The following is a 14,389-nucleotide window of genomic DNA, read 5'->3' on the forward strand; positions in this document are numbered from 1 at the left end:
GTGTGCCGCTCAAAGATTTTCTCTTGTCAGTATCTGAACATTTTCCATGGAAACAGCCCAGCAACCTCCTCTCTTGTACTCTGACTTTAACATACTGTATATGTGTGGATTTGGTATGATTGCAAACACCATGTCTTCAAGCCATATCTGTCTTAAAGGGATAGGTTGTGTAGGAAGAATATTTTCATTTTTTTAGTATGTACACTTCTACAGACATTTAGATCCCGAAGTCGGCTGCCCTGGATTTAATTTGCCCTTGCTCTAAACTTTGAAATGTCCAGTGTGTACGATTTAGGGGGATGTATTGGCAGAAATGGAATATAATATAATAAGTATGTTTTCTTTAACGTATAATAACCTGAAAATAAGAAACATGTTTTGTTACCTTAGTCTGAACCATTTATATCTACATCGGGAGTAGGTACTCGTCCATGGAGTCCTCCATGTTGCACCACCATGTTTCTACAGTGGCCCAGAATGGACAAACCAAACACTGGCTACAGATGTATTCCAGGGCTACGCATTTTGTCCTTAGCCCCTGTAGCTAGCAGCCAATCTGTGACAAGAGCGTTGGAAAAACACTGAATTTTTTAATGTGAAACTGCTTTATTACGTCTTTTTAACGGTTTAAATCACCTGGTCTGTTTGTTTTGGAGATATGGAGATATCTGTGATAATTCGGCTCATGGTAGCAACCTCCTGAACGTGCTGGGCTAGCAGCACTTCTGCGATGTGCTGAACATCATAGGAGAAACATTGATTTGTATGGTGAAATTGCGCTATTCCGTGTTTATACCTGTTTAAATCACATGGGGTCTCATTATAAAACATTGCATAGGATCCATACTAAAAATGTACATACGGACAAAAACCAACAATTTATAAAATCTGGCCTCCACCTTACCATCTGCGTCACCAACTTCCCGTTTCAGAATTGTTCGTTAAGTGTCTCCCATCCAGTCTGTTTTTATAGATCACAACTTTTGCGTGGGAAGTTGAGTACGCCTCTTTCAGGCCTTGTTTTGTGCGTACACAGGGTTTAATAATGAGACCCCTGGTCCGTTTATTTAAGAGATGAAGAAACCGCTGCGAAATAATTTCACTCATGGTAAAAACCTCCTGAACAATGGACGCTGAAGGAATTCTAACCAGAAGTTTCAGCTGGTTGCAATCTGCAATCCTCACCACTAGATGCCACTAAATCCCTCTAAATCTGACACACTGCTCCTTTAACATTTCTCGGCAGAAATGATCCACCTTCATGAAAGTGTTGGAGAGCAGCCAGTTCTGACGGTTGACCATTCACGAGCTGCTATGGATTTATGAGCACTGCAGTACTACTAAATAAAACGCCACTTTAGACGTGCTGGAATGAAAGTGTAGAAGCAATGCCTGAGCAGCAAACCCATTTCACTTCTGTAACATTTTATTATTACGTTCTGGAGGTTGATCTCTGAGTCTGATGGTAGAGGTTATAACTCAGGGAGTGATGGAAACAGAGCCACCCCGTTAAAACAGAATGACAGTTCTTAGTAACTGTTGCAGTATTTTTGCCCTCTAGTTTAAAGTTTTACATACTTCCCTATATACTGTTCATTAATACAGAGTCTGTACCTGTCCACCTGTGAGTCTGTGTTCTTACACATGTTGTCAGCTTAATAATCTTGCAGGCAAACCATAGCTTTAGCTGTTTGTTTGTTTTTCTCATGAATTATCGTGCACTGACGGTCTTTCAGAAGACATGTTTAATGTGCTTGTCAGAGGCACACTGTCTTCATGCATACATTTATTAAGGGATTACACTAAGCAGAGCGATCATTCCATACATTCTGAATTTGAAGGTATATTCCTTTCTCCCTCCGTGTAAGTTTCACTCCCATATCATGCATGAAGGTATAAGACTGTGCTGCTGACTAGAAAAATCGTGTTTGGTGAGAACTTGAATGAGTTGCTGACTTTTATGGATCCATTTTGTCTTACCTCATGTAGAGTTTTGTTTGGCCCATGTTTACAATTGCACATCTTAGATTTTTACAACTACAGCCATGTGATGATTCGTATGTTAGTGACCCACTGCTGGGAGTCATGACGCAGCCATACGGCCTGTGTGTTGATGTAAGGTAGAAATGCCCAAGTCTGTCAAATTATTGTCATAGTGATATTTAGAGAAATACTTCACCCTCAAAATGACCATTTCTCTGCAATTAGTCATGCTGTGTTACTTTAAATTCATGGAGAAAACTTCATGCATGCCTCCACGGAAAACGGCAAACATATTGACTTATTAATTGATGGGAGACTGTGTTTAACAACAGCAAAACTGTATCATCTGTCAACTACAACTCTCACAACACTTGTGCAGCATAATCCAAGATTTATTCATCAAGTTGTATGCTCAGTACTTCCCAAACGCATGCATATTTGCTAAAAATGTTGCAATATAAAACTGAACTGAAAGTGAAACTCTACACTTACTTCAAATCCAAACTCTAATGCTAAGGTTATTTCACAGAAATGCATGTGTTCATGAAGTACTGAGCATACAACTGGATAAATAAAACTTGGATTGTACTGCATGAGTTGTGTGAAATTTTGTAAACCAATGTTTTGATATAGTTTTGTCGTTGTTTAAGTGGTCCCCAATCAATCAATAAATCAGTGTGTTCACCGTTTTTGTGGAGGCATGCGAGAAAAACAAAGTTTTCTTCATGAATTCAAGGTGACACAGCATGACCTATTGATATACAGTAGAGTATTTCATTCTAAAAAATGGAAGTAGAAGCCATGCTGATGCCAAATAGTTTAAGATAGCTGTTGTATTTGCTTGTCTAAAAAGTGTCAGCACTTTGGTACACTTCCCCTGTTATGAAAAGAAAATCAAAACCTAAAATCCAGTAATACTGTTATAAATTGCACATTAATTTTGGGCTTTTTTGATACCCTTTTTTACAGTACGTTGCATTTATCACATCACATTTCTCTTACCTGAATAATTTTGATTGTTGTCTCACAGGGAGAGCAATGAAAAGAGCAACATCAGTATATGTTCTTTAATTTTCTGTTAGACTGTGTATCTTTATCTCACCCTCTGTCATTAGAACCTGAACCAGTGAGTCAAACATAAGTGGTTGCATTGCTGCCCAAATCTACAATACATGGAGCTGTGTAGCTCTTATGACCTGCCCTCGTTCATACTGGTGTCTCGGGCCACAGTTTATAGTCATCTCATGAGGACTGTTAAGGATTCTTCTCTTGAAAAGGGTTGTTGTGAATCAAATACTGTCTTTTCTCTCTAATGCTTGAATTACGAGGAGCCAGTGGACGGAGCAGCTGAATCACAAGGACCCTCCTGCCCGTGTCCGAAGTGCCTTTGGACATGTCTGCTCGGACACTCAGTAAAACCTGTGTTGCTCATGGAGACCGCCTCTCCCACCTGGCACCCTCCGCAGACTGAAAGGAGGGCTAAGATGTATCATTGGATTAACTTGACGCATATTGTGCACATCATGAATGAAGCTTGTTGACAGATAAAACAGGAGTTGTACATGCTGGCTTCGTCGTTCCTTCAAAACTTACTACCTAACCAAACAAGCAGAGCTATGGAGTGGTGCCATAGACACAGGCAGAGCTTTCTGAAAGGCAACTAGTCCATTTTATGATGTTTTTGTTCCCATTCTTGTTCAGTCATCAGTGTAGTAGCTGTAATTTCCACAGTAAGCTAAAACATGCTCCCACTTTGGCTCATTTGAAGGCGAATGGTCCTTGCCTCGGTTTCCATTTGAAATAAAACAGTAGATTTTTGTAAAATAGGAACATTAAGTTTTGATTTGATGCCCTGCTTTGTGTCCAGTTGCATGTTGCTTTTTTAAAATAGTTTTTCTGTAGTTTTTTTTAAAGTTGTTGCTTCAGAGTTTGAGAAGTTAAGACAGATTGGTGACTCAGCCAAGTGTTGCTGCACAGGAGGAATGACATTAACCTTCGGGGTTATATTGGGCTGTTGGGAGCTTGTTACTGCCTCCATTGTACCACTTCCTGCCACTTTATATTTTCATTCTTGTTTGATTTTTGGTTCCCAGTGGAAGCACTTATCGTTTTTGTCTATTGCTGCTACTGTCAATATGTCTGGGCTGTCTTCCCAGGTTGTTAATAAATAGTTTATTAAACCCTCAACAGGAACTTTGGGGCGTGTTTTCAGATGTCTATATTTGGATTGAAGAGAAAGACAGTAAGCGAACGCTGAATTCAAAATGTTTCACCAGTTTTCTGTCTTCAGTGTGGCAGGTTGAGACGCAGCAGCCTGCTGTATGAGTAATTACATTTGCCCTCTGCTGAACCCACTTTTACAACCTTCCTCTTTGTCCCCCCCCTCTGAGGAGATTAGCTTTGTGTAATTTGTCGAGTGTGATAAGGCACTGGTTGGTGCAATTTAGAAAGCATGGCATAAGCTGGGATTTGTTGTGTATATAAAGTCAGTGGTGAATCCGGAGCTGTTGCTCCTTTACAGAATGGGCCAAGCTGCTACCCTGCCATGTAGGAGAGGGGAGTCTTATGTTACTGAGCTGTACGAGTGGTTCAGGTAAGAGTTTCATTTGGCTTCAAATTTCTACAGAGTTTTTTAACTCCACACCCTGTCTGTATTCAGGTAGAGGAAGCTTAAAAATATGTAGCTGAAATTGCAGATTTTTGAAGCAACATTCAAAAAGTGTACAACTAGGTGGATCGTTATTTTGCATTGTAGACAAATCAACAAAGCATTTCTTGGCCTTTTGTTCCTTTATTTTCTCACGTTATGTCTGTACTCAGTAACAGAGGTGTTGACTCGAGTCACATGATTTGGTTTTAAGCTACAAATGTAATGACTTGAGACTCGACAAAGTCGAAAAAGACTTGCAACTCAACTTGGACTTCAACCCCAAGGACTCATGACTTCACTTAGACTTAAGGCTTTTTTAAAAAGAATATATTTATTACATTTTTTACATATAACAGAACAAAGCAGCTCAGACATGATATGACAAATAAAATTAGTAGTTAAAAATAAGAAAAAATGATAAATTGAAATAAAAATAGTGGCATTACATTCAACCCCAACCTTCATCACCTCCTACAACCACACAAAGGCAGCAACAAACACACAAACAGGCTAGATAGACAAATAGCAAGGTTACAGGGAGACTGATTTAGAGGCAATGTGCAGAGACTGGTTAAGCGGACTTGAGCCTTTTGACTTGACAACACTTGACACCTTTCCCCAAACTGAAATATTAAAAAGTATATTGTTTAAAAAGGATCAATTTATCTCCCTCTTTTTCCTGCATCAACTAACATTAACGCTATTTATTGCCCACTAGTCGATACCTAAATTCCAAGATCCTCTTTGTTTAGACCAATCCAACAACATCCAGTCAATCTGCAGGAGAGAGCCATGAAGAACTAACGTTAGGCTACTGAACACCAGTTGGAAAATATGATACCGAAGATTATTTAATTCACAAACAAACACTACACGCTGGTCAACAAAAACTAATTGTTGTATGCAAAATGTTCAGGTCGAAAATTACAGATGGAGACACAACAACTTCCAACATTCCAGAAATTATAAAAAGCATTAATGATTTTTGTAAATTTAATATATTAAATCTGTGGTTGAAAAGGCATAACATTTGCTAAAGAGTGCATTATGACTTGTTTAGGACTTGGGACTAGACTGCAAAGACTTGAGACTTGTGACTTGCAGAACAATGACCTCTGCTCAGTTGTATAGGAGTAGTGTCTGTAGCCCTACTTTCTTTCTGTGACAACACACTGCTGACGAGCTTCACTTTGCCATGTTGTAGCAAAGTGGTTCAAAATCATTTGACCTAATTATCTTAGCACTCCTGTCCCAGGGTGTAAACAAGCTTTCAAAGACGTGTAATCTCCACAGAGAGGGGATAGGTTGACCTTAATTCTCTTAATTCTTAATTTAAAAGGCACGTTTCTGCTGCTACAGACCTGACTCCCTTTACTCTAAGTGCCTTTATATTGTGTATCAACAACTTCCTCTCTCTTTATTTAAAAAATGTTTTGTCCTTTTGTGATAGAAAGTTTATCAATGAATGTCCCAGTGGGCTGATCACTCTTCACGAGTTTCAGAGGCATTTCTGTGATGGGACAGTGGGCAGCGAGTCAGCTGAGTATGCAGAGCAGATATTTCGCACATTGGACAGTAATGGGGTAAGGAAACAACTCTGAATGACTTTATGCTGTACAGCTCACGAGTCTGGAGGGAAAACGTCTCAGAGAGCACTAAAAGGACAATAATTAATGCCATTTAATCATGATAATGCACCATACAACCAAGACAAGTGAATAACAAACAAAGATGTTAACGAGGGTGCTCCTCTTTAGGATGGAGTGGTTGATTTCAGGGAGTATGTCATGGCCATCAGCATGCTCATTGAAGGTTCAGCTGTGGAGAAGCTGCGGTGGTCGTTTAAGCTCTATGACAAAGACAGAGACGGAGCCATCACAAGGGAGGAAATGCTGGAGATTATGCAGGTTTGTGTGTGCGTCTCTGTGTCATACACAAACTCTGTCTCTTACTTATCATGAGATGTGACCACAGATAACTGGGTCTTTCACTTCAGCTGGTGTGTGTTTCCTTTTGTTCACAGGCTGTGTATAAGATGAGCGTCGCAGCTGCTTTAACCCAACCCAACCCACTCACAGCTGAAGAATGCACCAACAGGATATTCATGCGATTAGATAAAGACAATAACGGTGAGGAAATGATTTTCCCTTTCTGACTAAAGTCGTGCTGTAGTGTAACTTCAGCATGGAAGCAACTCTATTAAGATGTTACACTCACCTTCACTCAGTGTGTCTTTTTCTCCTCAACAAACTGACCTCATAGAGTTGATAGCAGTGCTTCTGTAGAAGGTAAATATACCAATAAAATAACCCATTCAGTCTGTTATATGTTTTACAAGACTCAAGACTCTGGTTCCACAGTGTGTGGAACCATTCTGAAAAGATGGAAACTCTGACTAAAGAGGTTAAATTGGCTTTTAAAAGTTATTTTAATCTGAAAGCATTTATGTCAATTTTGTGATGTGGGTCAGGGTCACTCACTGGGCCCAGTTTTATTACAACGAAGTATCAAAAGAGGCAAAATATAAAAGATAAAAGTGTTTTCAAGGAGCAAAAGCAAAAACCAGTGCATAATAGAGTAACAATAGGAGTGCGAGAAGTACAAGAGTTACTAAACATGAACTAAAATGGTGGAAAAACAGACTGAGCCTGATAATCAGTGTTATATTGAATATGATATAACAATGAGAAGTAGTATTGCACATGACTGAGAAAATGATATTGCACTACACTGGTCATGACCGTGATGTTGTGAAAAATATTGCGCAAGATACTGAGAAGTAGTCATGTGCCTCATATGACATGCATCATTTTAGAGATGAAGCAAGAGACCCACGGGGCCACCACAGAGCTCAGCTGACATTACTGTCTTTTAGTACCATATGAAACGAGTACCTAAGTATAAATATCATACTAGCTTGTCAGGAAGGAGGCAAAATAACACTCAGGCTAAATTATGGCGAGGGAAAAGCTGGCATGGCCATTTTGACAGGGGTCCCATGATCTCTCACCTCAAGATATATAAATGAAAATGGGTTTTATGGGTACCGACATGTCTGGCCTTTACAGACCTGCTCATTTTATGCTAGTTCCATACAGTTTGGAGCCAAAACCATTTTTCTCATCCAGTGCAAATATGTTATTTTCCCCTATTGTGTTTGAATATTTTTGCATATTCACATCCCTAAACAGTTTTCAAATTGCACAAATTGGGTCTGACTGGAAAGCTGAGACTCTTGTGGATTCAATGAGCCCAATTTTATTCATGTGTGATAATGTTAACTCCCATCGTAGCCAGTTTTACTGTAGTGAGACCATTTTTTCCAAACAGACGTCTTTGTATAAAATGACCATTGTGACCTCTTGGATAAGCACAGCCTCGTGAAACTTTACAGCCACAGTAGCTCAGTCCATAGGGACTTGGGTTGGGAACCGGAAGGTCGCCTGTCCAAGTCCCCGTCCGGACCAAATATGGAGCGTGGACTGGTGGCTGGAGAGGTGCCAGTTCACCTCCTTGAGCAAGGCACTGAAACCCCCACCACTGACTGAGGTAGCCCTCCCATTCTGACAGGTCCTGTTTGTGCATGTGTCTGTCTCTTCGACCTGTGTGTTAATGACTAAAGAGTGAAAAAATTGAATTTCCCCTCAGGGGGATTAATAAAGTATATAAATTTAAAAAAAATCAGAGACCTCAGGCATTCAGATGGCGTTCATAGTGATATTTACAATAAGGGGGTTTCTCAGCAGAACTGAAGTGCTTGCCATCCAGTTGCCATTAAAATGCCATTCTTCCATAAATCTCGACATATCAAAAGTTTTTGATACTAAAACACAGTATGGATTTTTTTGTGTTTGGTCCATAAGGTCTTGGTGTCTTACTGTGGTATTTTGAAAGGCCTTTTGACCATTTTTATCAATTTTGAAATGGTAAAATGTGGTTAAATTTAGCACCAAATATGTGAAACAAATGGGATTAACCCCAAAATTGCTGCAACAACTTATGAGACATAATTAAGCATGGAAATGGCCTTCATATGTTTCTATCATTATGTTCTTACCCCCTAAATAATCTAAACTTTAAATGTTTGAATAGGTACCTAACCAAAACACAGTGTTGATTACATATTTATGATGAGAAAAACTTGACACGTTGTGGTGATGCGCCTCAAATTAATCTTCAGGTTCCTAGCTTTCAGATGATGTAAACCACTTCTATGGGGCGTATACCATTGACCTGCTATCTCCCACTAAAGATACAATACCCCCCTAAAAAAAGACCAGAATGGGTGCACATAAGTCTCCACATAAAACTTACATTTTACATTGAAGACAACTTAAATTCTTTGTGTATGGATGATATAGTTATATGACTATAAGGCAGTTGCATTGGCAGCAGTAACCTAACATTAAAACCAGTAAGCTCTTGCTCACTGATATCGGCATGTGCAGGCAAAGATTTAAGAGGGAACAGAAGCAGATGATATTGATTGAGTCTGTCTTCTGCTCTTTGTCTGTAATAATCACTGTCTCCCCTTGTTATGTCTGTAGCCATCATCAGTCTGGAGGAGTTCATAGAGGGAGCGCTGGATGATGATTGGATCAGGGAGATGCTGGAATGTGACCCGAGCACTGTGAAGGTGGAGAGGCCCCTGAGGAGGGACACCGCTTTGGGGACCCATGGTTGACCCAAAGTGGGGTATTCTATTCACTGGGAGAAGAGGAATTAACCAGTTGACGTTTGGACCAACATTTCCAGGAACAGCTTCCATTCATTGTGACAAATTATATCACAGTCTGTTGAATAACTCAGAGGGAGACGCTGGAGAGTGCTAGGAAATGTAGATATTGTTTTTACAGTATGAAAAACATCCAGTGCTGCCTTCTAGAATATGCCTTAGAATAAATCATGCCTATAATGAGACAAAGAAATGATCCTTCTCATATTATATTATTAAATATTCATTCTGCCTTTGTGGCCACATTAACTTGCACCAGGCAACGGACCCTAAGTCAGTTTAAAGTAAACATATTGTAATGTTTACTAGGGCTCTCAGTTTCCCATGGCTGCCCAGGGCCTTGTAACATCTGTCCTGCATACACTTGGTATTCAATGCAAGTCTGTAGTTTTTTGATTGTATGCCTCTTAATACTGTAACTCCACTTCATTTTAGATGAAAAAATGTACTTGTAACTCCACTTAATTCATCAGAAAGCTATAATTGTTGTTGTGAAGCTCCTCATTTCTGACATCTCCCTCCCTTACATCCTTCTGAGGCACGTTGACCTTGCTTACCAGCTTGTACACATCACTGTAAATACTGTGTTATTTCCTCTGACACAGACTCACACCCCGCTCTGGTCTGGTAGTGTTAATTTAAACTATTATTTACTATGTGGCGCAAATCTGCTCTCGTTGTCAGTGTTTAATCAGGATTTCAATCCGCCTTCATCAGCTACAAAATTAAGATAATACATGTCAATGCATCTGTTACAATAATGTATTATTATCCTCCTGAGACCCTAACTTTTGTTTATTATACTTTTTTAATTTCTGCCAGCTATTTGGGATCAATAGGACCCAAAAAGTATAAAAAAAACCCCAACAATGTCAACAATAATTAAGTCCCAATGTCCTCAAATGATACGATAATGAAGTCCGAATTTCTTCAAATGAGTACTTCCTAATTAACAGTGTCTTAGCGCATTACTGTTGCTAAAATTGGTCATATTAGGACTTATTAATCTTAAATAAACAAGTTTTGTATCAGGATTGGCTGTGGGCTGACTTGGCGGACATGGCTGCCATCTTGTATTTATATGGATTAATGTATTGTGCTCTTACTACCACTAGATGGGACAAAAAAAGTGTGAATGAGGACAACAGGTCTAAGGTCAAGTAAACCCAAAATGTGATGTCCTCATATGAGGACGCAGGGTCTCAGGAGGATATAATATGTAACATAACAATTTGCAAAGGGCCTGCATATTGAGTACTTTTACATACTTACCTGCATCATGTTGCATGTTAATCCTTCTGTACCTTAAATAAAAAATTGAATTCATAACTTTTATTTGTACTGGACTGTTTTGGCACACTAGTATTGTTTTTTTTTGCAAGATACAGTACCTATTTCTTCCACCACTGACACCCATAAACCACTAGATGTCGCCTGTGCTTCTTTAAAGCTGATACACAGGCACTTTGAGGAATATGCTGCTTTCACGGTTCAACAAAAGCATGGAAAGTTTCCGGCGTTATTGAACTCAACGCGTTGAGCGCTAGGATGCTTTGGGGCCGTCAAGGGGATGTCAGTTGTGGTTGTTGCTGGTCAGTTTCAACACAGACAAACAGATACATAACGATTCATCACTTTTAAAGTAATATCTCAGTCCTGTCCACTGCTGGCGTCAACAGTGAGCGGTTTTATGTAGTACAAAACTCGTATCTCCCATCTTTCCCATGCTTCATGAAGGCGCCAGGACTGCCATCATATAAAACGCTCCTGCTCTCAGACCAGCCCCGGCAGCAGCCAGCGGGGCGGGATTTTCCAGCCATGACGTCCCAAGTTTTCCAACAACCCTGTCACTTCGACATCATGGCGTAGCGATGTGGACGGCCGGGGGTAGCACTGGTGGATACGGAGAAGTTCAGAAACCGACCGCTGTGGAGTTTTTGTAAACAATAGAGGAAACAAACTAACGGAAATCCCGAATTCTTTTCGAGCAGAGTTTCGGTAAGTGAGTCCGGTGGTGTTTAAGCTGTGATTTATGATGTCCTCCACTAACTTGGGTTAATGGGTTGCTAACGTGTAGTCGAGACAAACTAGAGCAGATGAATGTACACGTTTTGTTACCGTTGTAACGTTAACGGCTACTATTGTAGTTTGTCCTTCGTGGGTTGTGTTAACGGTTTTTAAAAGGGTCCCGGGGCCTCTGGGGTACCTTTAGGGGGGGTTCAGGCACCCCCTCAAGTTAACTAGCTAGTTAAACTAAAGTTAAATTTCACTTTTATTTAACGTTATGCACAATTAGCACGATAGGAAAACACTGACATGTAACATGTCAGTGTTTTCCTATCGATAACATTGTTATCTTCACTTTAGTTACTACTGTTACGTGTCAAGTTTCATCTGGTCAACGTTTATGTTGTACACCAAAATATTAGCCCTCACAACGAAGGGGGTTCATGGGACAGGACTATTTACTGGGGGGTTAAAGGTTTCTGACGTGAGAAAGTCAGTCTAAGGTTGGTTTATGACTTTGCCACCGCTTTACACTCTGCCAGACATTGTGGTTAGCTACTCCCAGTGCCTGAGGCCACATCTTTTTTCATAGACATCACTGGGTTCAATGTTGCCTTGAGGTGCCATGAAATTTGGTACCTAACATGATGGAGCTATCTACAGGTCCCTAAAAAGTCTTAAAATGTCTTATATTCATTCAGTGTTACAGCAATAAGGCCTTAAAAGTCATTAAATAGTCTTAAGTTTGAATTTGTGAGGTCTTAACTACATACTTTGATCTAATTTCATTTATCCATTTTTAAATTCCTTTTTGTGAAAGTGAGCGAAGCCTCTCTATGTAAAAGTCCACATTTCTAGTGTTGCCAATCTTAAAAAAAATTATAATACCGTAATTTACTTGATACTTGCACATACCTGTTGGTAAAATGTAGATTGACTTAACTCTAATAACAATATTTCTACATAACATTTACCTCTGCACAAGACCACATATACTACTTGCTTGCAATGCTTACCTGCTATGCTTACATAAGTAAAACATGATTTGTCCAAACATCTGTCTGGCATTTGGTTAAAAGTGTCTTGAACAGCTCTTAAAAGCATTAAATTTAACAGTCTGATACCTGTAGACACCCTGAAGTAGATTTGACTTAGTAAACTAAGCAAGGTTGTCCAGAGTTAACTGTCTGTTTTTCTTTTAAGCTATGAAAGTTAATCAGCTGTTGTATTGCCCTCCAGTCGACCTCTTTAAAACAGTTTGGCCTCGTTTCTCAAATGTTTAAAAAACAGTCAGAAACCCAGATACAGGATGCTAAGTAAAGACTGCCTTAGCATTCTCTAAATGTAGGCTGTACCCATCAGTTCATTTCTGTCACTCCTGCCTCTGCAGTAAGACTTTGAAGTCATGCTGCAAAAGTGTGGTATTTGAGTTGAGACTTGGTGATTTAAATCTGGGGGTTTCCTTCAACATGTTAATTATTGTTCGGATTACAAGGAAATCCCCAGGGCCCTTCATTTCACCTTCTACTAGTCTTTACTGCAGCAAAAATGCAAGGAATTTATTTAGGAAGAATGCTTAAAAATGTTGAAGTTGGCCCATAAAACTGCAAGAAGCAACTTTAGTTGTAGAGTGGTGCTGGGTAGTCTAGTACAGTACACAGCAAAACAACCTTCAGCTGTTTTTATTTACATAGCCTGACCCTCTGCACCACGTGTCTACTGTTCAGAGTTGCATTGCTTTTTGCATAAATGTCAAAGACGGATAACTTCCGAGTCACCTTAAGGCACAAGCAGTGCAGCCATGAGTAATATGAAAAGAATGCGTGCTGCTTTCCAACATAAATGAAATGCAGCTATGATCTGTTGCATACGTACGGGCAGGAAAAATTCTTCAAGATGTTATCACATGGAAGCTCTCTACTTCTTAAACTTCCATCTTTTGTTCGGTGTGTTTAAACTGCATCACCCATTCCACAGATGCCTTTCAGTTTCTTATTTTAAGTTCCAGATGGTCTAAAAACAGTAAAGGTTTCCCTTGACTTTGCGCCCACCTCTCGTTTTCATACAGCCCTCGTTGTTTGGTGGTATAAAATTAGTGATGATGTATTCTGCCTGCTCACTCAGGTTGGAAATAGCTTCAGGTTATTCCAGAGCAGCGCCCTGCCGGCGGCTGGTGAATGCCTTGACTGTGTCTACACCCAGTGAATCAGCGCAGCACACAGCCTGCTTACTTTCATGCACCCTTAAACTTGTAGACAATAACATTAGCCCTGTCACAAGATCGAATCACAGCAGACAATTTGCTCATTATAGAACTATTCTAAGCATTTTGTGTGTGGCACACCGTATATAGTTAGCACCCAAACACACTAGATAATGTCTAAAGAAAAGCTTGCCCTTAAGCATTTTCTGAGCCTTTCAGAATAGACAGAGCATTCGTGGTTTGAGGTAAAACAGGATGAGGTATGCAACCCTGAATTAGTCTTTTCTCATGGAAACACTGTCTGAAGGTAAAGACTGAGTCAAGGTCTGCATGACTCAAGACATGGAAAGTGTCATTATGTGGTGAGACTTGGATCTATCCCCTCGTGTCCACAAAAATCAACACATATCTTTTTCTCTTTTTTTTTTTTTTAAATGTTACCTGAATAAAAAAAGAACAAGTAAAGCAAATGGCTGTGTAATTTATGCCAGGATTGTAAATTCCTGTTTCCGCAGGCTTTTTTACCACCCGGGACAACTTGTCTCAACACAGGCTGTTAAAGCCAGTTGCATGGCTGCTGTAAACACTTTCTCCCCTCAAAGACAAGTGGCCCAGAGGCTCTTATTTTGATTTTTGCTTCCTGTGTGTATAAGAGAGTAGCCCATCGGGGCCGAGGAATTACAAGATCTTTTTTTTTTTTTTTCTGCCTTTTGAAACGGGAATACTTCAGCTCTCTGTAGCGTGTTCAGTGAGGATGGGTTATGATGGTCGTCCCCGCCTGAAGGGATCAGAGCTGAAGGATTTGAAAGGC

At 39.9% G+C, this 14,389-nt stretch overlaps 2 protein-coding genes across 9 annotated transcripts in view; both read left to right on the top strand.

The window, feature by feature from the left end:
• The first annotated feature begins 41 nt into the window (after nucleotides 1-41).
• On the top strand, nucleotides 42-10,666 carry si:ch211-245j22.3 (uncharacterized protein LOC563798 homolog). Its single transcript, XM_050072816.1, has 5 exons — nucleotides 42-4,576; nucleotides 6,084-6,216; nucleotides 6,391-6,540; nucleotides 6,657-6,762; nucleotides 9,181-10,666. Exons 1-5 carry the CDS (start codon nucleotides 4,506-4,508, stop codon nucleotides 9,315-9,317), a joined length of 597 nt encoding a protein of 198 aa, XP_049928773.1. The 5' UTR covers nucleotides 42-4,505; the 3' UTR covers nucleotides 9,318-10,666.
• A 494-nt stretch (nucleotides 10,667-11,160) lies between these two features.
• ppfibp1b (PPFIA binding protein 1b) overlaps nucleotides 11,161-14,389 on the top strand; it is a 28,945-nt gene continuing 25,716 nt past the window's right edge. For all 8 annotated transcript variants that reach the window (XM_050073216.1, XM_050073215.1, XM_050073219.1 and 5 more), the window contains exon 1: nucleotides 11,161-11,366. The gene's annotated coding sequence lies outside the window, so the exon portion shown is untranslated. The remainder of the gene's footprint in view (nucleotides 11,367-14,389) is intronic.

This window comes from Epinephelus moara, chromosome 20, assembly GCF_006386435.1.
Source record: "Epinephelus moara isolate mb chromosome 20, YSFRI_EMoa_1.0, whole genome shotgun sequence".
NCBI lineage: Eukaryota > Metazoa > Chordata > Actinopteri > Perciformes > Serranidae > Epinephelus > Epinephelus moara.